Here is a 26,261-nt window from a genome sequence, read left to right on the forward strand (position 1 = left end):
CACCAACTTATTTAGGGTGGGGGTGGTGGGGGGTAGAATATTCAAAATATATATAAATATATATTATATATAATATAAAAATAAAATAGGTCTAACGACGCCAGGAAATATTGGTCAACTGAGATCAATGGGAAGTACAAGTAGCCCATATTAAAAATCCCCAAACCCACTATGTCAATGCAGCGATCAGTCGTCCTGACGGACTTGCCTGTTAGGCTTCACTGAGGGAATTAAGTGCGCCCAACCCGACCACGTGATCATTGTAGGAAGCAGGATGTGAACACTTCCAGGATCACACGTCTTCTCATTTGAAGTGTGCTTAAGGTAAGAACGACACAACTCGTGGTCGGTGACTTACTCACTGTAAAGAAAGTTGTCAATGATTCTGTGATGACTCAAGCAAGCATTTGACATTTTGGAATAAAGGTTTATTTTTATACTGTGTAGAACAGCGGTCAAGCAAGCCGTGGTTTGCATAAGACGTCACGGTCAAAAGTTTCGTGCGTGTCTACTTCTGTAACTACGGAATTCAGAGCTTCAGAAGTGCCCAGCGTCATATTTGTGCCCGATTAGTATTCTACCAGAGACATAACAAAGAGTAGGTACCGCATTGACTGCTGCCATCTGTAGGAGCTGACGAGCCGTGTGGCCGCCATATAGGACCGGTCATCCGCTCCATTAACTCATCTTTTCAAAGGGTATTCATGTGACCATAACTGACAGTATTCTCAACCGATTTCCTACGGGTTTCTTTGCTACAAACATCAGACATGTGGCTATCATACAGGATGATGATGTTATGTTGAGAACGAGTATTTTCATACTTCTCACACAGACCGTATGCTCAACAGTAATATATATTTATACTTTTTTGGAATATTTCCTTTTTCTTTTTAACTGAAATACAGCAAAAAAATAAATAAATAAATAAATAAAAATAAAATAAATACATCCAAAATGGGTTAACAGCATCTGACGTTGTCAAATGAATAATATGAAGAGAGACAGAGGCTATGTGAAGATATATACAACAATCAAAGTAGTCAAGTGTCAAGGATATGGCTAAAAAAAAAAGTAAAACAAACCAAGAGAAGAAACATGCACACACTCACACCTAAAAAAAAAAAAAAAAGAGAGAGCCCTGAGAGGAGGATCCAAATACAGAAGGAAAAATTATCAATATTACACAACAGCCTTGGCTGATGTTGTCAGTCCGCCCCCCTTCTACCCTGTCTGCCACACTGCTGCGGTCCCTGCTCAGGTGTCCGACTGGTTTGGTCATGTTGCTTTAATCAGAATCAGAATCAGAAAAAACTTTATTTATCCCCGAAGGGCAATTAGGAGGGTGAAGAGCAGTACATAAAATAAAACTGTAAAACAGCAGATAAGGTATGACAAAGAAATAAATAAAATAAATAAAGTGAGGCATGGTTATAAAAAAAAAACTAAACAAAAAAACAAACAAAAAAAAAACAATAAAATTTTAAAGTGACATTGTAGTTAAAGTGTCAAAGTAGTATTGCACAAGAGGCAGTATTGCACATGTGACATTGTGTTACATTCAAGTGTAACACAGGAGGACTTAAGTTATTGTGACCGTCGTAAAGTTCTTAGAGTTCAGGAGGAGAATAACATTGGGAACAAAGGTTGCTCTCCTCCTCTGGGTCTTACAGGCCGGACATCGGAACCTGCGACCAGACGGCATCAGCTCATATGCTGGTAACAGAGCATGAGTTGCGTCTTTGAGAATTCGATGAGCCAGGCCGCTAGCCTGCTGCTTGTACATAGTGCTCAGGAGGCGAGCAGGGAGTCCAAGTGTGTGGCCTTGATATGCAAATGGGAGTGGGTCGAGTTGTGACTTGGTCAGAGTGAGAGTGTGTTGCTTACTAGCCTCTCCATAGCCTCCATCACCTGGGAGGAGAGAGCCACTGGGTGCAGGTCGTTCAGGGCCCTGGGGGGGCTTCTCTTGGTAACGGGGATAATGGTTGAGTGTTTCCAACATTTGGGGACAGTTCCTGAGTTGATGGAGGTCTGGAACAGTTCCTGGAAGACACTCCCTAACTGGTCCGCACAGTGTCTGAGGACCCGGCCACTGATACCAACGGCTCCAGGTGCGCTGTTAGTCTTGGATCGCTTTAGGGCCCTCACTACATCCATGGTGAGGAAAGAGATGCAGGGGACATGCGGTCGTCAGGTATGAGGGTGGATCTGATGTCCTCTAGCTGGGTGGAGTTGTTGGTCTTAAATCTGGAGAAGAAGTCTTTAGTTAGTCTAGTTAGTTAGTCTTTAGTTTTACAACATCCACACATACATTGCTCACTCAGGCATTACACGCACTACTGATGTTACTGACTTTCACATCCCACAAAGTGCATATTGAATTTGGTTAATCAATACAGTCTTTTTGTTAACAGTTTATTGGTGTGTTTACCTTATTTGTTATGTCCTAGGAGCCAGTCATAACAAATTGGGGGCTCGTCTGTCAAGGTTTTGTTGGGCAGGTTGTTTGTACCTTAGCAGTGGGTGCGTGGTGTTGATTGCACACACTGATTAGGAAATCTTGGTCAGCTGTTTGCTGGGCTTTGCTACATGTTTTGATGGCTGGAGTGATTCTGGTCTTTGTCTGGGTATTGGAATGCACACCACTCTGGGGGCATATTTAGAGTTTTTGTAGTGTAATTTTAAAGCCTGTGATGTGCTAAGGAGAAGATAAATGAAAAAGACGCAACCAGAATGATAATGATGTCCTATTTGATTATAAGGTTGTATTGATTACAATGATATGTCTGATCATAATGACATTAGTTTGATTATATCTCTGTGTGCTACTAGTACACAGAGGGAGAGCACTGAAACCAAAAGTATATCTACGGTATTCCTCACAAGGGCTCGTATGTAAGGGCACATAATATGTAGAAGGTAGTTGCACTTATTGCACTTGGTGAAATTCAGTTTGTAATAAACTTTAATATTATAAAAATAAGCTTGAACTGAAAAATAAGGGTGTAAAATGGGCAAGAATGACTTTATAAAACTGGAAACCTAGGGGAATTCTGAAGCTACCTTGAAAAAATTAAAAAAGTAGTTGATAACAGCGTAGTGGTAAAAAAGGATTAGCACCAGGTGCTCAGAGCCACGGCGCAATGGGAAAAAAGGATGAGGAAGGTCATGAAAACCTCAGCAACAATGATGACGACAATTTCTAACAGTGTAATTAGTTAAAATGAAGGGGTGGTATAAAGGTGTGCCCCAAATGTAGGGGATGGTCAGAAGGTGTGACCTGTGGGGTCCCAAAAGTATAAAAGACGAGAACAAAGGCCTTTACACTTTAGGGTAGGATTGTGGTGGACTTTTGTGCAGTGTAAGACTCCTTTGTTCCTTTGTTGCTGGAAATTGATCACTCTGATGCTCTGAATGCTGACTTCTGGCGATTTCTTTGAGACTCCAACGAGAAAACTCCACCAGGCTGAATTAAACAACTGCCAGGGGCTTTCTTTGACAAAGGTCTCCTATTTGACACAACATTTTCCCTGTTAGGCTTCGTGACATTTCCCCTTTGGGTTACGTCAATTTTTTTTTTTCCCCTTCTGGTAGTGTTGTGGTGACGTGGTAAGTGTCTTTGATTGATTGATTGAAGTGTTTATTTCGAATATGAAACACCATAATAAAAAAAGACAATAAGACAAACATGAGATATAGAGTACATATTCGAAAAGGAGTGAGAAGTAAAACTTATAAACTCTCACCTCCTCTCCTTGAATATAACTAACTAAAATTCTTGTTTAAACCTGTCTTAAGTTACGAAAAATACATGAATATTACCTATACACAGTAATTATACACACACACACACACACACACACACACACATATAAATACATACATACATACATACATACCAGTACCCACTTACATGTATACATACATAGCCACACAAAAAAACAAAACAAAACAAAAGCAAAAAACAACAACAACACAAGATACTAACCAGTATAAAAAGATAAAAATAAATAAACACCGTATCTTATCACACTTGGTGCACCCAAACATCTTCCTCATCCCTGTACCTCTGAAAAATAGTGTCTTTGTAGTTTATTTTAAACTGTTTCATATTTGGACATTGCTTCAACTCCATAGTGAACTTGTTCCATAGTCTCACCCCGCTGACTAAAACACAAAAACCTTTCCTGTTTGTGCCAATTGATGTTAAATTAAGGTTACTTTTACCCCTTAAATTATATGTCCCCTCATGAATACTAAATAATTTCTGTATATTTGTTGGCAATAGATAATTTTTTGCTTTAAACATTATTTGAGCTGTTCGATAGCATACGATATCTGTAAATTTTAGTAATTTGGACTTTAGGAATAATGAGTTTGTGTGTTCCTGATAGCCAGCATTGTGAATTATTCGTATTGCCCTTTTTTGCATGATGGTTAGTGGCCGTAGAGATGTTTTGTAGTTGCTGCCCCAAACTTCTGCACAGTATTGAAAATATGGTGAGACCAGGGAAAAGTAAAGAGTGTGGAGTGATTTCTGATCTAAAACCTTTTTAGCTTTATTTATTATTGCAATGGTTCTTGAGACTTTAATTTGTACATGTTTGATGTGTGATTTCCTGTTGATTCTCTCATCTATGATTACCCCCCAAAATTTAATTTCATGAACTCTTTCTATTTCTGGTTGGTGCCTGTATTTAACCCTCATACTTGATTTTTAAATTGTTACGTTGTTAACATTAAGGGACTACTTTTTTTTTTTTTTTTTTTCATAAATCTTTTAATCCACTTCAATACTAATCTTTAGTCAAAAATTGAAATATTTTCAATAATCTAAATGCAAAGTAGATTTTTATGTGGGGATTATAAGCCTTGTACATGTCAATGATTAGTTGCAACATTGATTTCATGGGTTTTTACTTTTTTTGCAGTGCCCAATTTACAAAAATTGTTACGTTGTTACAATTAAGGGACAAAAGTGTCCTCTTCAAAAACGCCCTAATAATGGCAAATGTTAATATTTTTTTCTAATTTCGGAAAAAAACAAACAAACAAACAAAAAACTAATTTATTTATTTTCAATAATCTAAATGCAAAGTGGATTTTTATGGGGGGATTATTAGAGCCTTGGACATGTCAGTGATTAGTAACAACATTGATTTTGATGGGTTTTATTTTTCTTTTTTGTAGTGCCTGATTCAAAAAATCACTCCCCTTAAAACCATTGAAAGTCCATTGAAACTGTGGCTGCAGCTACAGTTTGGCTTTTTTCACATTCAGACTGATTCTCTCTGTCTTTCAAGTAACTGGATAAAAGAGATAGTTGGAAAACCCTAAATTACACACACACATGCATGCAAACACACACTTACAGTGACCCAGGTCAATGTAGAGATCACTATGAACCCACTTGTCCTCATGACCTAACAACGCCATTTTTTTTTGTCATAACAAACTTGGGAGCTGCAAATCACAGTAGGGCAACAAAAACATTTTATTTTTAGTGAACAACATTTCAAAGTATGTGCACAAACACATGCATGCACAGCTCAATACAGAGATCACTATGAACACTGTGACATCACCACTGCATCATATCAAACTTGGGAGTTTAAAACTACAGTAGGGCAAAACTTGAGCACAGCCTGGAACCATGTTTGCCCTGTCTGACTCATCACTGAATGGCATTTTAAAAGCTGCAGGGAGTAGCAGTTGCCTTGTCGACTCTCTCCCACTCCTCCTTGCGCTGCCAATTGTCTCACTGGGATGATGTCTCCGGAGATGAGCTGACATGTTGGTCGTGTTACCGTTACCATAAACAACACGTGTTGTACAATGCTTGCACACTGTCTCACTTTTTCAACAACTTTCTTACAGCCATCATTGTAGATAAGTCTAAATGCAAAGTGATCCGACACTGCAGACCTATAAAGTGCTGCTGGCGCATCTTCCAACTTTGGCTCTTTCCCACTCCTCATACCCACACAAGTCTCCACAACAACTGGTATCTGTCTATCTACTATCTGCTGCTTCCCTTCTTCTTCTTGTTTACTACAGGCGGTTGGCTTAAAGGCACAGTACCGCCACCTGATGTGGAGTGTACACGCTTTGCCTATGAGACAAAGCATTATAAAAAAAAAGGAGCAGCTTGTGCTTTTGAACCAGACGCAACACACGTGAACCGAACCGAGACAGTCGAACCGAACGGTTCTGACGGTTTTCAGAAACTGTTCCATCCCTAATGAGGAAGTATAGTCTATTTAATTTCTGAATGACTTTTGCAGTATGTAGGTGCAAAAAACAACTGTCACTGCTAGACCAGCTGTTGGCCACTGATTTTTTTTTTGTACAACATCCTAGTTGTCTTTGCTTTCAGCTGCTTGCTTTCAGCTACCAATACCTGCTGCATGTGTGGAAAGTAGATTTACAAAGTTCACACATCCATCTGTGTGGGAGTGAACTGAACTCATACACACATGCATGTATTTCACATGCGTTTTCACACTTCTTCCTCATCACACCTAAATATATAATTTTATTGTAAAAGCTTCTAATAAATGCACTACATGTATCTAAGACAAGAACATAACTCCAGTAATAATGAAGCATGTGTATAATTGATACATACTTGTGCGCACCTTATCCAGGTTGTCCACACTGCATTTGCAGGATTCTTATGATCTTCTGGTGAGCCTCATCAATAATAGCCCAGCTCCCAGTGTCCAGTACTGGACAGCAGCGTGTCCTTTCAACACTTTGGGATGTAGGAGATGTCAGTGTGGGTCTTGGTAGTAGCAGAAGAGGGAGGAGTGGATGGTTCCAGGCCGTGCTCACTTTTTGTCCTGCTGTAGTTTTAAACTCCCAAGTTTGATATGATGCAGAGGTGATGTCACAGTGTTCATAGCGATCTCTGTATTGAGCTGTGCATGCATGTGTCTGTTTGTGCACACACTTTGAAATGTTGTTTACAAAAAATAAAATGTTTTTGTTGCCCTACTGTGATTTGCAGCTCCCAAGTTTGTTATGACAAAAAAAATGGCGTTGTTAGGTCATAAGGACAAGCGGGTTCATAGTGATCTCTGCACTGGGTGTCTGTGTGAGTGTATGTGTGTGTTTGCATGCATGTGTGTGTGTAATTTAGGGTTTTCCAACTATATCTTTTATCCTGTTACTTGAAAGACAGAGAGAACCAGTCTCAATGTGAAAAAAAAACAAAGTGCAGCTTGCAGCAGCAGTTTGAGTGGCTTTTCAATGGGTTTTAATGGTGAATTAATGGTGATATTTTTTTGAATCGGGCACTACAAAAAAATAAAAACCCATCAAAATCAATGTTGCTACTAATCATTGACATGTCCAAGGCTCTAATATCCCCCCCAATAAAAATCCACTTTGCTTTTGATTATTGAAAATATTTAAATTTTTGCATTTTTTTTGTTTGTTTGTTTTTTTGAAAAAAAAAATTAAATAAAAATTCCCTGCCATCACAAACTGGCATATAAAGGATTAAAAATAGAAAAAAATAATCAAATGTTTGGTGTTTGTGATTAGTATTGAAGCGGATTAAAAGATTTATGTCAAAAAAAAAAAAAAAGTAGAAAAAAATATTAAGGTGCCATTTTTAGGGTATTTTTGAAGAGGACACTTTTGTCTCTTAATGGTAACAACGCAACAATTTTTCTATATCGGGCACTAAAAAAATAAAATAAAAATTCATCAAAATCAATGTTGCTACTAATCATTGACATATCCAAGGCTCTAATGCTCCGTGGTGTATGATTGCGAGTGAGTGATGTTGGTGGTGGTCGGAGAGGCCATAGGCGCACATTGGCAGCCACGTTTCCGTCAGTCTGCCCCAGGACAGCTGTGACTACTGAGGTAGTTTACCACCAGGGTGTGACTTTGTGGACGAATGAATAATGCATTCAATGTAAAGCGACTTTGAGTGTCTATGATAAAGCTCTATATAAACCCAATGTATTATTATTACTATAAAAGTATGCCAGCATCAAATGTGGTTAGAGGTTCACATACTGAACCTGAGCTGGCCAAGACTTGCCACTATTGCCATGAACTGGGTCATTGGAAGGATGAATGCCCTGTCCTCAGGTCAAAGTCTAGAAATCAAGGGTATGAGAAATCTGGCGCTCAAGGTAAATTTGCTCATGTATTGTTCTGCTCTAGTGTGTCACCTTGTGAGGCTGATTATGTTGAGGTGGGAAGGGACAGCTGTGATGATTTCAAACCTTTCATTATTGAGGGGTTTGTGTCAAGGTGCAGCAGTAGGTTGAAGGTGCCGATTAGAATTTTGCATGACACAGGGCCAAGACATTCAGTCTGATACAGGGGACACTATTCTGATGAGAGGAATGGGGTTGCACATGTTGCCTGTACCTGTCCTTAAATTGTGGCTTGGATCAAAGCTGGTTCAGCGGACAAGTTGGCTAGTGCTGGACAGGGCTATTTTCTTCAGGGGGAGCTGCTGGTGAGGAAATGGGTGTCTTGTGTTGACTGTTTTGTGGGTGACCCAGTTGTTCAGGTGGTGGTGCCGGCCAAGTTCTGTGATGTGATATTGAAGCTGTCTCATGACCAAGCTGGACATCTTGGGGTGCAAAAGACATACAACTGCATTTTGCGGTATTTCTTTTGGTCGTGGTTAAAGAGTTGCGTTGTTGCTTACATCAGAACATGCCACACCTGTCAACTCACAGAGAAGCCAAATCAGAACCTTAAGCCTACTCCCCTGGTGCCGATTCCAGCAGTTGTTTGACCATTTGATTATTAACTGTGTGGGCCCTCTTCCTCGCTCTAAGGCAGGTAATATGTATTTGCATACTGTGATGTGCCAGTGCACACGGTATCCTGCTGCTTATCCTTTACGCACAATAACCACCAAGGCTGTAGTGAGAGCGCTTACCCAATTTATTTCCATCTTTGGGATACCTTCAGTAGTGCAGACCAATCAAGGGTCTAACTTTACTTCTCACATGTTTTCACAGGTTCTGAAACAGCTGCTTATAAAGCATCACTGTGCATCTGCATACCATGCACAGAGTCAGGGTGCGTTGGAACGGTTGCATCAGACTCTCAAATCTCTGTTCCATGCCTACTGTACACAGATGGACCCAGATTGGGAAGATAGGTTGCCATGGCTCTTGCTGTCTGATAGAGAGGTAGTACAGGAAAGTACTGGTTTCAGCCCAAATGACCTCGTGTTTGGACATACAGTACGCGGCCTACTGGCGCTTTTGAAGACGGATTGGAGGGGGGGCTGATCCACCAGTAAATCTAATTGAGGGAAATTGGCAACTACACAGTCACAAAATGAAAAAAACTCCATGACCGCAGAGCAGAAACTCGCGTTGAGCGCTGGAGATCAGTTTTTGGCCCTCCTTCCTATTGCGGGCTCACTGTTCCAAGCTAGATTCATGGGTCCATACATTAAAACTACATTATTGCCACTTCCAACCGCAGGAAGGCCACTCAGCTTTGCCATGTTAATTTGCTGAAGCAATACTACTCCTGTGCTGTGTGTAACAGTGACCAAACATCCGTAGGGAGTTACAGGTTAGCTCTGTGCTTTTGTTGGGGCCAGGTCAGGTGACCTGGAGCAAGCTGGGGTAGAGCGGCAAGACCAAGTCAGGGATAACCCTATTGTGAGTGGTCGTTTTATAAAATTCGGAATCTTTACGTAATCGGGACACATTGTTGGAGCATTTGACAGTCCAGGCGTAAGGAATTGGTTCACTTAATAAACAAATATCCTTCTTCAAATGCCTTTTGGGTGTCAAGCGATAAAACAGCGGTCTGTACATTTTTCCCATGCAGGGTAGAAACAGGGAAGATAGAGAGAAAAGAAGTACAGGAGAAACAGATAAACAAACTTCTGTCATAGATACATACATCAAGCTGAAGGAAACACGTAGGATCTAGTAATATAACACATAGCTGATGATCTTATGTGACAATTTGTGAGTATAACAGGCATCATAGGCAGGTTGGTGAATTGTTCATCTAGGTAGGAGTGGACAACTGGAGTAGGCCATGAGGACTGTAGATGTAGATGTAGTTTATGGAGCTCCACAGGTCTGATACACAGCACTCCAGACCATGAAGACTGGGCTGGTTGATGAGGCCACGGCAGCAGATGTAGCTTAGGACTCCACAGGTCAGATATTCAGCACTCCAGACCAGAGACCCTCACAAGAAGATGGAGGGGGAAGGGAGGGGAAGGGAGAGAGTGAGTCACAATGGTTAGTAATAGAAAATAAATTATAAGAGATGGAAAATAAAATTATAAGATATTAGAGGACAGGAGCCAGAGAAGAGAGAGGAGAGGACATGTCCTCAGTGCATCGTCCTCCTGCAGCCTAGGCCTATAGCAGCATAACTAATGGATAGTTAAGTCCAGCCCTAACTATAAGTTTTGTCAAAAAGGAAAGTCTTAAGCCTGACCTTAAACGTAGAGATGGTGTCTGCCTCCTGAACTCAAACTGGGAGCTGGTTGCACAGGAGAGGAGCCTGATAGCTGAAGGCTCTACCTCCCATTCTACTTTTAGAAACTCTAGGAACCACAAGTAGACCTGCACTTTGAGATCTTAGTGATCTGTTGGGACAATATGGTTCTGTGAGGTCTTTCAGATATGGCCTTTCAACCCCTTGTATGTAAGGAGGAGGATTTTAAATTCAATTCTAGATTTTAAAGGGAGCCAATGAAGAGAAGCTAATACTGGAGTAATATGATCTCTCTTGCTAATGTCAGTGCTCTTGCTGCAGCATTTTGAATCAATTGGAAGCTTTTTAAAGAGCTATTTGGACAGCCAGACAGTAACGAGTTAGAGTAATCCAGCCTGGAAGACACTAATGCATGAACTAGTTTTTCCACATCACTCTGAGAAAAGATTTTCCTAATTTTGATGATATTGCACAGGTGAAAGAAAGCAGTCCTGGTCACCTGCTGCTTTATGTGAGAATTAAAGGACATATCCTGGTCAAATATAACATCAAGGTTTTTCATAGTAGTACTGGAGGATTCAAACCAGTTTAGTGCAGTTCCTGTAATCTTGATCACACTTTCAAGTCTCTTTTGTAGAAAACTGTGATCAATAGTGTCAAATGCAGCACTAAGATCCAACAGGACAAGTATAGAGACAAGTCCATCGTCTGAAGCCATGAGGAGATCATTGGTAACTTTAACCAGAGCCGTTTCTGTACTATGATGAGCTCTAAAACCTGACTGAAACTCTTCAAACAAACCATTCCTGTTTAAATGATCAACCAACTGATTGAAAACAACCCTTTCTGAAACTTTAGAGATAAAAGGAAGGTTGGAAATTGGCCTATAGTTGGCTAAAACATCTGGATCAAGACTGGGATTTTTAAGTAATGGTTTAATTACAGCAGTTTTAAAAGACTGGGGCACATATCCTGTTAATAAAGAGAAGTTTATCTGATTTAATATGGAGGTATTAATTAATGGAAAAACCTCCTTGAGCAACTTAGTCGGGATGGGGTCTAGAAGACAAGTTGATGGTTTAGATGCTGTAATAACTGAAGTGTGGTCAGGAATATCAATTAGAGAGAAAAAATCCAAATATTGACTCGGTCCTACAGAGGTTTCTAATGCCACTGTACTGACATCTTTGACAGATGGAAGGGTGCTATGAATTTTATCTCTAATGCCAACAATTTTATCAGTGAAGAAGCTCATGAAGTCATTACTGCTGAGGGCTGAAGGAATAGATAGTGGAATGCCAAATTCTTCCCAGCCTTCAAACTGCCTGCTTTGAACTACGCAACTGTGAATTATACCATGGAGCTACCCTCCTTCGATTTACCAACTTCTTTTTAAGAGGAGCAACTAGATTTAGAGTTGTACTAAGCGATGCTGTCGTGCTGTCAACAAAATAATCTATTTGTGATTGAGTTAGATTGTGGTTGCTGACATCCACATCACTGACATAAGGCACTGAGGTAAATACTGAAGGTATTAATTCCTTATATCTAGTTATAGCATCATCGGATAAGTGTCTACCATAGCGAAATGTCTTTCCAGTTTCTGTGTAATTACTTATAGTAACTTCAAATGTTACAAGAAAATGATAGGACAATAGAGGGTTGTGAGAATATACGATTAGACCTTCAGTTTCTATGCCATAAGTTAGTACAAGATCTAAGGTGTGATTGAAACAGTGAGTTGAACCATTTACATTCTGAGAAAAGCCATTTGAGTCTAATAATGACATAAATAAATAGCTAAGACTGTCACTGCCAACATCAAAATGGATGTTAAAGTCACCTACTATAATGACTTTATCTGTTCTAAGCAATAAATCACATAGAAACTCAGAGAATTCAGCTAGAAATTCCGAGTAAGGAGCAGGTGGGCGTTACACCACAATAAAGAGAATTGGTTTTTGTGTTTTCCAGTCTGGATGAGCAAGACTAAGAGTAAGGCTTTCAAACGAATTAAAGCTTTGCTTAGGTCTAGGATTAACACATAAATCAGAGTGGAAGATTGCTGCCACTCCTCCTCCTAGGCCTGTGCTTCGAGGAATGTGATAGTTACTGTGACTGAGTGGTGTGGACTCATTTAAACTGACATACTCATCCTCCTCCAAACTAACTAACTTAGATCAATCTGATGATCAGTTATCAAATCAGTCACTAAAAGTGATTTAGATGAGAGAGACCTGACATTCAAAAGACCACACTTAATTTTCTTATTGCTCTGTTGTACTAGTGAATTTGTGTTGATTTGTATAAGGTTCCTATGAATAACTCCTCTATTGTTATTTTTCCATTTAAAAAATCTGGGAGCAGACAGCACACCTATGGAGTTTGAGGAGTTATGGGTGTGAGACAGCACTAGCGAAGCGGCAGAGAGGCGTGTAAGACTGCAACTCTGCCACCTGGGCTGAACTCTGGGTTGTCATGGTTTTGGGGATTTAATAAAATCAGACAAATTCCTAGCGACAAGATAAGCACCCGCCAAGGTGGGGTGAACTCCATCTCGTCTAATCAGACCAGGCTTTCCCTGGAAAGAGTTCCAATTATCAACGTAGGCCACGTCGTTGGCTTGACACCACCTAGATGGTAACAAACTTAGGCCCTATATGTTGAAATTCCTATCTTATACCGCTTTCACACCGAAAATCCCAGGTCGACCCACTTCGATTTGCCTTTGGTGCGCTTTCACATCGTCAGAAGTCCCAGGTCTGACCTCCCACTGTGAGAGCTGCGTGCCCGTTTTTTCCTCCCTCATACGTAATTGCGTACATTGCAGATAACACTGCAGTTTGCTGATAAGCTGAAGAATGGACTGGTCAAACCCCTGCTCCTTCAAAAGTCCGCTGATATTTGAATAAATTACTGTCCTGCACAGAGCCCGATATCTGCTGCAAAATCACCTCCATGGATGTAGAACGCTGCTATAATTGTAAAAAAAAGTGTGGAATGTCGCTATACAAGCCGTATATAAACACTCGCACATGTATTCCCCAACTGATGCAATTTCCTGAATGATCGCGTAACAACACATTTGATTTGTTTGATTGAAAAAAATTAACAAAAATCTCTGCCCTTCAGAGATTGGTCTTTATTGGAGTAGACCAAAACTTGTTTTTGAGCTGAAGCTTCTACAATGATACAGTCGTGGCATTCCTGTTCACATCAAAGCCACATCGAGCTGTGACGATAAAATCCAGGGTTGTTCGACCACAAAACTGCAGGGCATCAAGGCCACTGTGGCCTTACAGCAGATATTTATTTCAAGGGCACAAGGCCAAATTGAGAGGGCGGCCCTTGTGAAACTCCTGCCCTGAGCATGAGTCTGGCTCCACTGTAACTCCACTCTAGTGAGCGGGGTTCTCTGTTTTTAATGTAAAAAAGATGTTCAAAGTTCTCTGGTGGCCACATTTTTTGAGCTACAGAATTACAAACTACATAAAAATATAATTTTTTATTGGCTTTCCAGTGGTGTGGTTCTGATTCCTGTAGGCCCTGTATGGTTGGACTCCAGGCTCAGCCGAGCGAAGAGTGCGCCGAGTATTCTTTGAACTTTTCCCCATTTGTGTGTATGTGGTAGTTCACTCACATTTTACTCTCACTCATCATAGCGGCCACAGTTTTCACTGTACATGCATGGAACAAACATTAACTCGAAGAGGACCCTCAGTTGTCACTCACAATGCATTAATTGTCCCCATACAACTTGTCGTTGCCGAGATATAAGCAGTTGTACGGAAGGCAAAACCTAGGGTAGAGTATTTGTATCTACCCTTTCCTCTAGCAAGAGCTGGTTAGAGACCGTCCCCGTAGCCATGGCAACCAAACCCACATGCACAGAGGAGTCAAACACGGTCTGCCAAAAGATTGTGACCACCTCAGACATTAATGGAGAACGAGCGCCAATCTCATTCCATGACCCCTCCACTGCAGCGTATGTCCCTGTGTTTTGGTTTAACCTGAGGTGTTTAACAAAGTTTGTTGTGTTGACACAACTCAATAGTTTATTTACTTTCCACTGTGTTCCTACATTACCTTGACTGACTGAAGTATTGAAAGTACTGATTTTTTGATTTGAGAATCGATTTTAGACGATAAAGACCTGGTATCGGTAGTATTGGTATTTCAGTATCAATCCGCACAGACATCAATTATCAGTTGGGATGCACATTTATTTTTTTTATTATCATTATTTTTTGTATGCATTTGTCCACATAGTTAAACACCACAGGGTGTTAATGTTATATGAGATTGAAGCAGATATATTCTTGAAGCTGAACACTTTATTGTTTCGGTGCATGTAGAGGCCATCACCATCTTTATTGAGTGGAGTGACCTTGTGTGGCAGGGAGGACAGTGCTACACCTCAGTGAATAGAAGGGGAGAATGAGAACAAAGTTCAGAGAATGTGGAAGGATGGACAGAGAAGAGAGGCAAGTGGTGCTGGTAGGAACTGGTGCAGGGTATGGTAAAGGGTAGTAAAAGGGATTAAATGAAATGAGCCCAGACATTGCTGTCACCAACGTCAGCACTCAGAGCTGAGATTTCTGGTGCATGGGGCACATTCACACTGCCATCTGATGTTGCGTTGAAGTTGACAGAAAGGTAAAGTACTGTACCTTGTACTCCGCTCTCTGTTTTACATTGACAGAACTCTGCACCGACATATACACAAACAAACATGTGAGGAGACTAGTGGGACTAATGTAGTGGAAAGGAGCTAACCATGGCGTTAAGTTGTCATGCTGATGCTGTGTTAAATATGCTGCTATTTGGCTGACGGACTCTTCAAGAGTGTGTGTGTGTGTGTGATATTTAGCTGTAGTGGTGTTTATTTGTATTTTAGTTTTTCTCTTTGCCCCGTGCAGGGCAGTTGCTAGGAATTCTGGACCCCTTCAAAGAATATCGGCATGGGCCCCTCATTTTCATTGCCACTTTTTTTTACAACTGTAGATTATGTTTTTCCTTAATTTTTCAGTTCTTGTAGGTGCCTAATATAAATTGTTTTCTTTTTTAAGATTAACCATTCAACAGTGAGTCTGAGTATTATTATGTAAATTATTAGTTGTCTTATTCACATTTTCTGATTTGTATGCTATAGTATCCATAATTGCTGGGGGTGAGGGTTTGTTGTTGGGTCAGACTCGGGTGAAGCAACCACTGCTGTTAGTGGAGCAGCAGAGCTGAAAGTTTATTGTTCCCTTATATATTTCATTTTGTAAACCTTAAATATTATGCTTTGTAGAAAAAATGATGAAGAACTAACCTTGTAATACTTTGTGTCTTGGAATACACAAAATCTAAATGTGTTTCTCAGTACCACAGTTCTAGGCAGACTCTTACTCTTTTGAGTAATCTGACGCTTGTCAGGCAACAAATTCTTAATTGTCTCTTTACTTTTTTGTATTCAGGCTATTCAAATGTCCCACCAATAACAACATTTTACAAGGCTACATTTGAACACATCATGATGAAGTGATTGACCCTTGTCTGATGCTCCTAATTACTGAGTAGAACTTGAATGCGTCACAATATAATTCAATGCAAACCTCGTAACTGTGTGGGTGCTTATGCTTTGCTGGGCCACTGTCCACAGATGACATGTGTAACACATACAGAGCGCTGCACATAGCCTCCTAATTAGTAACGTTCAGTTAGCTACACCAGGAATCGTTGCTCTACAAGTATATCCCGCCTCTCACCCGATCACAGCTAGGCTCTGATGTACTGGGTCTCTGCTCTGCTGCTCCTACTCCTGGTCTCCCTCTCGACCTCTCAAGTCTTTTCTGGTGTCCAGATTTGTGCTTTGTTTGGAGGGTGGGGCTGGGGATCATCATCGTAATTGATCTTCCCCTCTGCCTGCTAGTTTACTTGCTCACGCTCACTTGAAGAAAAACAAACCGTAAGAAACGTAAATGTACACATTTTTCTATACACTTGTACAAATTGATAAAATTCAATACTTTGCAGCGGAATGTGCTTATGCTCTCTTTATGCACACGTACATGCACGGTTGATAAATGAGGCCCTGGATGGGACTTAAATGTTGACTAGTAAATATAGACTTATTGTGTTCTTTTCACCGTGCTGTGCCTTCCAGTGTTTCTTCAAATTTGAAGTAGCATTTTTGAAGCTACATAGGAATTTGTCACCAGCACAGAGAGTACAGCGAAACTTTATATATTTATTTAGCTGAGACAAACTCAAAATAGGGGCGGTATATCCAGCCAGAAAACGTGCATCTCTCCTGCCTGTATTATTGATTACGTTTGTGTCGCTGCGTAGTATGACACGTGAGTTTTCCTTATGCTGAAAACGTGACTTGTCGCATAAGTCACGTCACTCCAGAGATGCTAGAATAGAATAGAATATCCTTTATTGTCATCATGCAGTGTATAATGTATAACAAGATTAAAGAGCTTCTCCTTTACAGTGCAGACACAAAGTAAAGAAAAAAAGAAAAAATATTAAAGAAATGGGGAAAATATATTTTACCAGTGATGACATACAGCAGCAGTGGTAAAATGTATAAGATGAAAGCAATAACATACCTTTTTACTCAGGAAATGTACAAAAATAGTAACGCACAGTGAGGTGGATAAGCAACTCAGTTACTCTGATTACTGGTAGCAGTGATGCCTGTAACACACTACTAAGTAGCGCAGTATAGGCATCACTGCAGAGTTGTTCAGTTCAGACTGGCTTGTTGTTTGTAGCTGCTGAAGGTAAAGGTGCTCACAGCCAGTTACTAGCTAGTTTTTAATGCAGTTTTCAATGACACCACTTCATTAAAAGTTCAGTGTAGATACTGATCAATATGTCGTCAATGTTCAACTGATTGAGTAATATTCATTACACAATTTCATGAACACAAATAGCAAATACTGCTCCGAAGCTCCATCAGTCGTTCTGGTGGCCATGGCTGATCTGTCCTATGTGCTGGTGTCGACTCATGACCAATGGAGCGTAACCTGATTGGCTAGACGTTGGATGAATTGGATGAGAGACAGGGATCGAATGCTTTTCCCTGGTCACCCAGAAGTTAAGTCCAGCTCAGAGGTTGAAAGTTGGAGGTTGAAGGTTTGTGGTTGAAAATTGGAGGCTGAAGGTTTGTGGTTGAAATTTGGAGGTTGAAGCTTTGAGGTTTAACTTTTGAGGTTGAATTTTTGAGGTTGATTTTTTTTATGATGAATTTCATTAGATTGAATTGAATTTGAATTTTATGAGGTTGGGTTTTTTGTGATGTTGAATTTTATGAGGTTAAAACGTTTTGTGATGATGAATTTTATGAGGTTGAACTTTTTTTATGTTGATATTTTTATGTAAACTAAATGTACCTAGCAATTCATATTCAAACTCTGCACAGAAAAACGTCCATACTCTTTGATGTACGTAAACATGTAAACATTAAATTATTTAAAAATTTAAAATGTCTCAGCACCTGTACCAAAAGTACAGAAGTAGACGTGCAAGAAAAATCCGACTGCAACTGTCGTGACTTTCTTTCTGCAAACCGCAGTGCACCACAGTTGAGTACTGGTGTTGCCCCACATAACAATAAACTGGCTAAAATATTACAGTAACATTACAGTAAACATAAATAATTGGATGCAGGTAACTGTGTATGGGTAGTCTCAATTGAAACTGTCCTGACGTGACACTGCTGCCTGTTCTGTATGATAATCTGAGTTTGATAACAGGTTCAAGATGACCCATGTAAGCTGTCAGCACTGGGGAGAGATGCCTGGCCTGGGCAGTGTGGACCTCTGGGTCCTCCAGACTTTCCAGGTGCAGGTGGAGATCCTCACCCTTGGTGCTACAATCAGATCATTGAGCAGCAGAGGGAAGAATGGACAGATGGAGGATTTAGTCCTGGGCTATGATGACTTGGAAGGTAGGAGTGAAATAATTATGTATAATGTTAATATTATAATAATTATAATATAACATCTAAAAAAAATTATAATAACGTTTCATCTGTACTGCAAAAAAACGGCTTAGAACTGGTATTTTTAAATTATGCAATAATCACCTTATCTAATAACTAATAACGCTGAGCATAGAATTTTGATTTCTAAGTGACATGGAATGGGTAAGAATATATATTCCAAACCCAGCATTCAAAAGGTAATACAGGTGAACAACACAACATAGGCCTACAGTTCAATCAAAATTGACACAACTAGAGAACAAAAAATGTGTGTATGTTGGCATGTGTCAGGTGTCCGCCACAAAGAACGTTGTTTGCCCTAAATCTGCCCATGCAAAGGCAAAAACACTTGTTAAGTCAGAGCAAAGTTTTGTGAAACAACAGTTATGGGTTTCCTCCTACGTGTGGCTATTTTAGAAGCCTGCTCAGAGCATGTGTATTTGATTTGTGTAGAATGTGTTATCCAATAACGTGAAAAGGACAAATCAGTACTTCTACCTTGACAAATGTTTGTTTAGTCTGTGCTTCGTTGTTTGCTCTCTCACTAATTCCAAAATGCAGGGATCAAAAAGTTGGTTCCAAAAGGGAGGAAATCCCCATCGACACCCATGTTTAAAAGCCCAACTTTACAGAAATATTAAACATTTTGTTTGTACACGTTTGTACCTAAAAAAGTCACTTCGTGATTTTTTTTCTAACTCATTCATTTATTTTTCATTTAAGTTTGGTCACAATCATTTTGTCATCTTCCATACCGCTTAATCCTTCACTAAGGTCGCGGGGGTTGCTGGACCCTGTGTTTAATATCTTGTACTTAAAAAACAAATCTATGTTACAAAGTAAGGGTCACATTTCAATAAATTGTATTTGTATTTACACTCCTTAGGTCTTTTGTACTCACTATAAATGTCATGTTTTATATTAAAATGTCATTGTCAACTCAATGTTCACCAAAGTATACAAAATATATGCATTATGTGTAATATGCATAATAACAAAAAAGAGGATAGGATAGGATAGTTGGTTTCAAGACAGAAGAGAGTAGAGGACTCAGTGCATCCTCCAGCAGCCTAAGCGTATGTAGCAACTCACAATGTAATAATGGCTCCTAATGTAATAACAGCTCTTAATGTAATAACTTAAATGTAATAAAGGTCCATAATGTAATAATGTAATAATGGCTCTTATTGTGATAAAAGTCTCAGAGACTGAAGTGAGTTGAGTCCGTTTACGTGGAACCGTGAACTCCTGAGTTGCTAAGCAACCATTTCAAACTCTAGCTTTTAAAGGCACAAGCCCTTGGGAACCTGGGTGAATGTCTTTACTAAGTTAACTATTGTGGGTCACCATGTGACGGTGTCACCAAGAATAAATAAAAAAATGAATGGAGTGTAGCCCATAAGGCAATAAAATGAAAGTTATAGTAAAGTGGCATGTTTTTTTTTATCATATGAGGAATTACCCTATTTCACTGACTATAAGCCGCTACTTTTTTCCCACGCTTTGAACCATGTGGCTTATACAAAGATGCGGCTTTTCTGTGGATTTAAAATTTTTTTTTGCGATAAATCCTTCACAAAAACTGGCCGCATGCGAAAAGCATAATTTTCAGCCGGCTTTACCCTGGGATGACAGTGACATGGAGAGCAACACTGACATAGACACAGAAAAGGTATGTGACGAAGCTCTTCTGAGGCTGTTCAACTCTGACACTGAAGAAGATGACTTCAGTGGTTTCAGTGCGCAGAAGGATGAATAAACCAATCAATAACTTTTCTGTTTTGTTTGATCAGCACTTTTACTTTTATGTTACAGGCACCGTTCGGAAACTGATCAGTTCAGTTATGTTCAGTTAAAGTAATCAGTTCAGTAGATATCAGTGGCTTATGTATGTATATTTCCTTTTTTTTTTTTTTTTTTTTTTTAACTTTGTGGGTGCAGCTTATATTGAGGTGGGCTCTATAGTCCGGAAAATACAGTACATTTTTTCCCTGTATATGGAGGGGTATGGTATGAGTGGTCTGTCTATTTGTGTAGTTGTTGATTTATTGATCTATGGGTTAACCGAAAAGGTTATATAAGGAGGATGTGTCTTGGCGGAAGGGGGGAGAAGCAGGAGACCAGGTTGTACGCTGTAGTGCGGAGGAGCTTCACCCCGAGGTGCTCAGCGACTGCAGTCCAGAGCTACGACATGAACTGTGGCTCCCTGTCGGAGGTAACGTCCAATAGTGTGCCAAAACGGGCCACCCAGGATGTGATGAATGCTCGTGCTACCTCTGTAGGAAAGGGGAATAGCTTCTGGCCACCTGATGGTCCTGTCCACCATGGTGAGGAGGTGAGTGGACCCACGGGAAGGAGGCAGGGGGCCCACCAGGTCCACATTCACGTGATCAAAACCGCTAATGAGCGCCGGCCTTGGCTTTCCCCTGGACCCCAAAACTATATGCTTTGCAACACAGCTTAGACTTGGCTCCAAACCGAGCATGACAATAACACAGTCCATCATCACGCTGGTGGCGGGCAGTCACCGCAACCGCGGTGGCAGCAGTGTCACCAGTTTCCTACAGAAGTGGAAACTCAGTACTCACAAGGAAAATCCAGTCTGCTTCCTCAGCCCTGGAAGGTTGGCGTGCCTGCAGCCTCCCAGGGAACTGCCGTATGCACCCAGTGCTTCACCTCCTGCCTGGTGTCTGTGAGCCATGGTCAGGGTCGAATAGTCACTTAGCTCCTCTGGCGCATTAGCAGTAGCGCTTTTCCTTCTAGGGCCAGAACAATGTGGGCAGCTGTCTCTGCCCATCTGTTCATTAGCTTTGCCATTCCAACCTCAGCGAGGCAGGGTTCCAGTGCTGAGGTGCTGGGATATCTCGGAAGATGAAGGCACTCCGTGGCAGTGGGTGTGGTGGTAATGTGGAAGTAGTGTCTCTCGTCTCCATTGACCGGACCGGCACGGCCAATGAGCTCCACATGCTGTGGCAGAGCAGTGGTGGGCAGAGATGGTGCCTCTTGAGGTGGATGGACTGTGCGGGAGGCTCTGTAATCGCTCTGTGTTCCCGTTCTATTTCTTCCATGCTGGGCACATTAGGTTGTCGTAGTTATCCCTTCTGACACCATTGTGGCAAAACAGCAGGGCAAGAGAAGGAAGAAAGGAAGAGAGGTTCTTCAACACAGAGGATGGACTTAGTCCATAGTCAGATGCTGAGCTCCTAAAATAACTAGAGGTGCTTTCACCAGTGAACATTAGCATTAGTCTAACACATATGTGAATTGAACACAACAAAACACTTCTGGCAACAATACATACACTTCCTAAACACATGGCATTCTGGGTAGAACTCTTAAAGTGGAATAGTCCATTAGGAGCATTGTAACTCAAATCACTACAATATGCATAAATGTAATGATAAACAGGTAAAATGTGCACTGGAAGAAATTCTTTGTTTGTGAAAATAAGCAAAAGTTGTGCATTAACTGCTGAAGAGAAGAAAGTAACATAATGTACGGTTTGCTGCAACAATGTTGGTTGAATATGGTTTCATTGACAGTGTAGTTGTAAAACAATGCTTGAAAAATAATGAAAACGCTGGTGGTGGGGTTGATGATGTTCATCCAGAGGATAGCATGTCAAATGTTCCCAGCCAACATTCTCACCAAAAAAGCACCCACAGCCATAAAAGCAGCAACAAAGGTGGTCACACAACAGCATCTGCCTACATTAAAGCAGAAGCAGAAAAGGCCACACTTCCTGCTAGAGCTGCAGCTTTAAAGGACAAACATGCTCTGGAGATGCAAGAAGCAGAGCTGAGAAGAAAAGGAAAGCAGCTTAAACTTGATGCTGAGATAGCTGCATCTATAGCAAAACTAGTGGTTTTCTAGTCTGCTTCAGAATGTTCAAGGAGCAGCATCACATGGAATGATTTCATACCTGCAAAGGGAGAAGGAACAAAAACACACTTCCAAAGGTCTCAATCCTGCAGCAAATCCATATTAACCCCAGATGCAATGTGCAATGCCACAAACCAACTTATCAGTACATCAGAAGGACTCAAGTGCATGGACACACACTTTGTGGAAAAGACGCGGTAGGATATCCCTGAATCAGGACAGGAGATACAATGGGGGAAACCAATGGAAACATACAGAACAACACAATATGGAGACACACAACAGCAAACTCTTGTTCTGCCACAAAATAATGACCACCCTGCATTACTTCAGGAACCATAGCCACACCCTGCACAAATTCCAGGGGATCTATGCACCATTATGCATAAACAGAATGACATAACAGTAGCTCTGGTTCATCAACAACGCTTACTGTCCTTACCTTCTCAAGATGTTCCAGTATTTGATGGTGATCCTCTACAGTACAGAAAATTTATTTGATCCTTTGAGCATGCAGTGGAGTCAAAGGCAAATATGGCTGATTGTCTTTATTTCTTGAAGCAGTTAACAAAGGATCAACCAAGATATTTAATAAGGAGCTCTCGGCACATTATTCCAGAGAGAGGATATCAACCGTCTAAAGAACTTCTACATAAACACTTTGGAAATTAATACAGGATTGCTGCAGCTTATATAGCTCGGGCTCTGACCTGGCCTACAGTAGAGCAAGATGTGAAATCACTACAAGTCTTTTCTCCTGCATGTTTTTTTCTAACATATTGGAGGAGCTTCACTATATGCAAGAGCTTGACATGCTAACCAACATGGCAAAGCTACCATTCACTTTCAGAGAACAATGGAGGACAAAAGCACATGAGGCCTTGGAGAGGTACAACTGCAGAGCTTGCTTTATGGAACTGGTTTCATTTATTGAACGCCAAGTTCAGATCATTTCGGATCCACTCTTTGGGGACATTCAGGTTCTCCGGCACTAAAGTTCAAGCGTCAGTCCGACAGAGTCGCAAGAGTCAAGGGTAATGGCTTTGCCACTACAGTTACTGCTGTCGACACAAACAAAGGTTTAAGTTCAATCCCAAAGAAACAGTATTTAACAGAAAGGGCATCAAATACATTTGTCTGGGATTTGGCTGCCTTTGTAGTGGACACCTGAGCAAAGGTTGTGATAAGTGCCTAACTTGCAAAGAGTGTGGTCTGAATCATCCTACCTTCAGTGTTAATTTTGTTGACAAAGACTATGACAAAAATATTTGTCAACGAACCTTTTTTACGGACGAAAACTAATTAAAAACTAAATAAAAAAAAAAACAGTCAGATATGAGGACGAAACTGTGACAAATTATAACTGACAGTTTAGTCAACAAATAAAAACAAGTTGTGAGACAAGTTGGGAAGAAATCCAATCAGAAAAAATCTTTTGAGGGTAGGTTGAGCCGCAGGGCTGTTTTAAAAACAAAATGTGCGAAATGCAGGTGCAACCATGGGCGCAACAAACACAGCACTTACACATGAGAACAGAATCAAGCGTGGAGACAGAATGTCAGAGCTTGGAAGAAAACGAAGAATTGACCTTTGGTCCAGCTTTACATACAACAACAAGGACACAAGATGGTCTGTAAACCTTGTGGAGCAAAAATCACTGGGAAAAACACCACCAACTTGAAGCATCATTTACAGATGACTCATCCAGAAATACATGGAAAGGTAAGCATACACGCTGGGGTTATTTTATCAGCTAATTCACCGTGTTTCCGCTAAACTTGGAATAAAGTAGAAGCTAAAGAAAACAACCTCTTAACTGTATTGATTAGACGATTGTCTACCTGAATTAATATGAGTATAAATATTCAATGTCCTCAAATTGAATCAAATGTGTACTATTAAAGTAGATGTAGTAGAAAGTAGACGTTGTGGTGTTGACTGGTGTGTGTGTGTGTGTGTGAGTGTGTGAGAGAGAGAGAGAGAGAGAGATTGATTTTTAAAAATACACTTTATTTACATTCTTAGCATATTTACAGTGGTGTTACAAAATGATATTTACAAAGTGTTATGTTGTATGTTTTGGCATATTAAAAAAATAAATTATCCAGTGAAAACTTGTGTAAACTTCAATTCATTTTCATTTACATTTACTGAACAAATTATGTTTTTATAGCACCAGCGCTGCTTAAAAGTATCCAAATCTCCAATGTGTTTATAAAATCTATATTCGAGCCACAGTCTGGCCCTGATGTTACAGAGCCAGACTGACCTGGCTTCCTGTCCCTCTCTGTTCTCTATGCGTTTCTTTCTGCTAACGTAAATTGCCATTTTTGGTTCTCCTGACAGAAAGTTTAGAAGCAGCCACTTTTCTCTGTTTGTCTTTTTATAGCCAGCACCCATAATAAAACCCTTCTCGGAGAAAACTACACCAAAACGACTAAAAACCAATGTTAAAAGAGCGAAGAACTCTGTGAGTCTCTTACACTCAATAAAAACACGGTAGATAGTCTCACGTACGTGGCAAAAAGGACACTTGTAACTAACAGCAGAATTAAGAACAGAAATAAAAGCGTTGGAGGCAATGGCACCATGTAAAATCCTCCACTGGAGGTCGGCAGTTCATTTTTTAAGGGGAGGTTTGTATAAAACATTCCACTGTGGGCCGGGTCCAGTTTCCCCAGCTAGTCTTTTTCTCCACACTGTGGCCGGTCTGTTGCTCAGTCCATTCCTGTTGATACACTTGACACAATTGGAGTAGAAAGTTTTTGAGTCGGCTCGGTGTAATGTCAATTTATTTTCGTTGATGACGGTAAGCAAGGGGCCGGTCAAGTCTCCTAGTCCTGGGGTCAGGTAGATTTCTGGAAAGGGGTCTGTGGAGTCCGGGACAGCCTTTCCTTGGTTATGGTCCATCAGGAGGCTCCTTTCTCTTCCAGACAGCCTTTGCCTCCAGAGCTCCTAAAACGTTTTAGCAACTCGGATTGAGCATATTCCCAGCAGAGACCCCAGGGCCACGGCATCGCTCATCGCCGGCCCCACTGCATCTACCAGCTGCTGCAGGCACAGGGTTTTGCTCCTGCACAGCGCCACCATCAGGCCGGGTGTGGCGCTGCTGCTGACGTCTAGCCTGGCTCTGTGTATCAGTGGCTCCTTTAACAACCAGTGCAGAGAGTCAGACTTTTGGCACCTTTTTTGATTAAAAAGGATCCATGATTTAAAAACACCCTGATAAAATGGAGGCAACCCACTTAACTTTAAAATTTTAAATCAGTTAAAAACAGAGCAGCATCCAGTCCCAAGTTATTTGCACGTCTGAGAATGCAGCTGGCCACATCCCTCCAAACTAGATCTGCCGGGCCTGTTAAATACCTTTGTATAAATTGTAGTCTAAATGTAGCAGTTCGGCTGGCCAGGTGGATGAGGCCCTGTCCCCCCTCCTCTCTCGTTAAAAACAACACCCCCTGTGGCACCCAATGGAGACCGTCCCAGAAAAAATCTACTATTTTTCGTTGCAGTTTTTGTAGTAAGTCTGATGGGGGATCTATACATGTTAATCGGTGCCAGAGTTGGGATGCCACAAGGTTGTTTAAAACCAGGACCCTACCTCTAAAAGACATTTGAGGGAGCAGCCATTTCCATTTTTCAAGTTTCCCTTCAATCTTTTCTGTAACGTTCTCCCAGTTCCTCTGGACCACGTTTTCATTCCCCAGAAAAACTCCCAGGTATTTAAAACCATCTCTTTTCCAAACTAGTTTCTGGGGAAGAACCGGGAGACCACCATGCCACTTGCCGACAGCAAGGGCTTCACTTTTCATCCAATTTACCCTCGCTGCCGACACAATATTAAACTTATTAACAATGTTTGTTAGCCTGTCTGCATCCCTCTGGCTTCTGATAAAAACCACCACATCATCCGCATAAGCTGATAAAATAATGTTTCCCTTAAAAC

General features: G+C 40.7%; 1 protein-coding gene across 4 annotated transcripts in view; it reads left to right on the forward strand.

Moving 5' to 3' along the window:
- The first annotated feature begins 210 nt into the window (after positions 1-210).
- Positions 211-26,261, forward strand: part of galm (galactose mutarotase) — a 70,886-nt gene continuing 44,835 nt past the window's right edge. For all 4 annotated transcript variants that reach the window (XR_007113945.1, XM_047602359.1, XM_047602358.1 and 1 more), the window contains exons 1-2: positions 211-324; positions 18,204-18,397. Coding sequence is in view for 3 of the 4 variants with exons in the window: in XM_047602359.1 (XP_047458315.1) it covers positions 18,211-18,397 (187 nt within the window). In the remaining variant the exon portion in view is untranslated. The remainder of the gene's footprint in view (positions 325-18,203; positions 18,398-26,261) is intronic.

The sequence above is a fragment of the Mugil cephalus genome, chromosome 13, assembly GCF_022458985.1.
Source record: "Mugil cephalus isolate CIBA_MC_2020 chromosome 13, CIBA_Mcephalus_1.1, whole genome shotgun sequence".
Classification (NCBI taxonomy): Eukaryota; Metazoa; Chordata; class Actinopteri; order Mugiliformes; family Mugilidae; genus Mugil; species Mugil cephalus.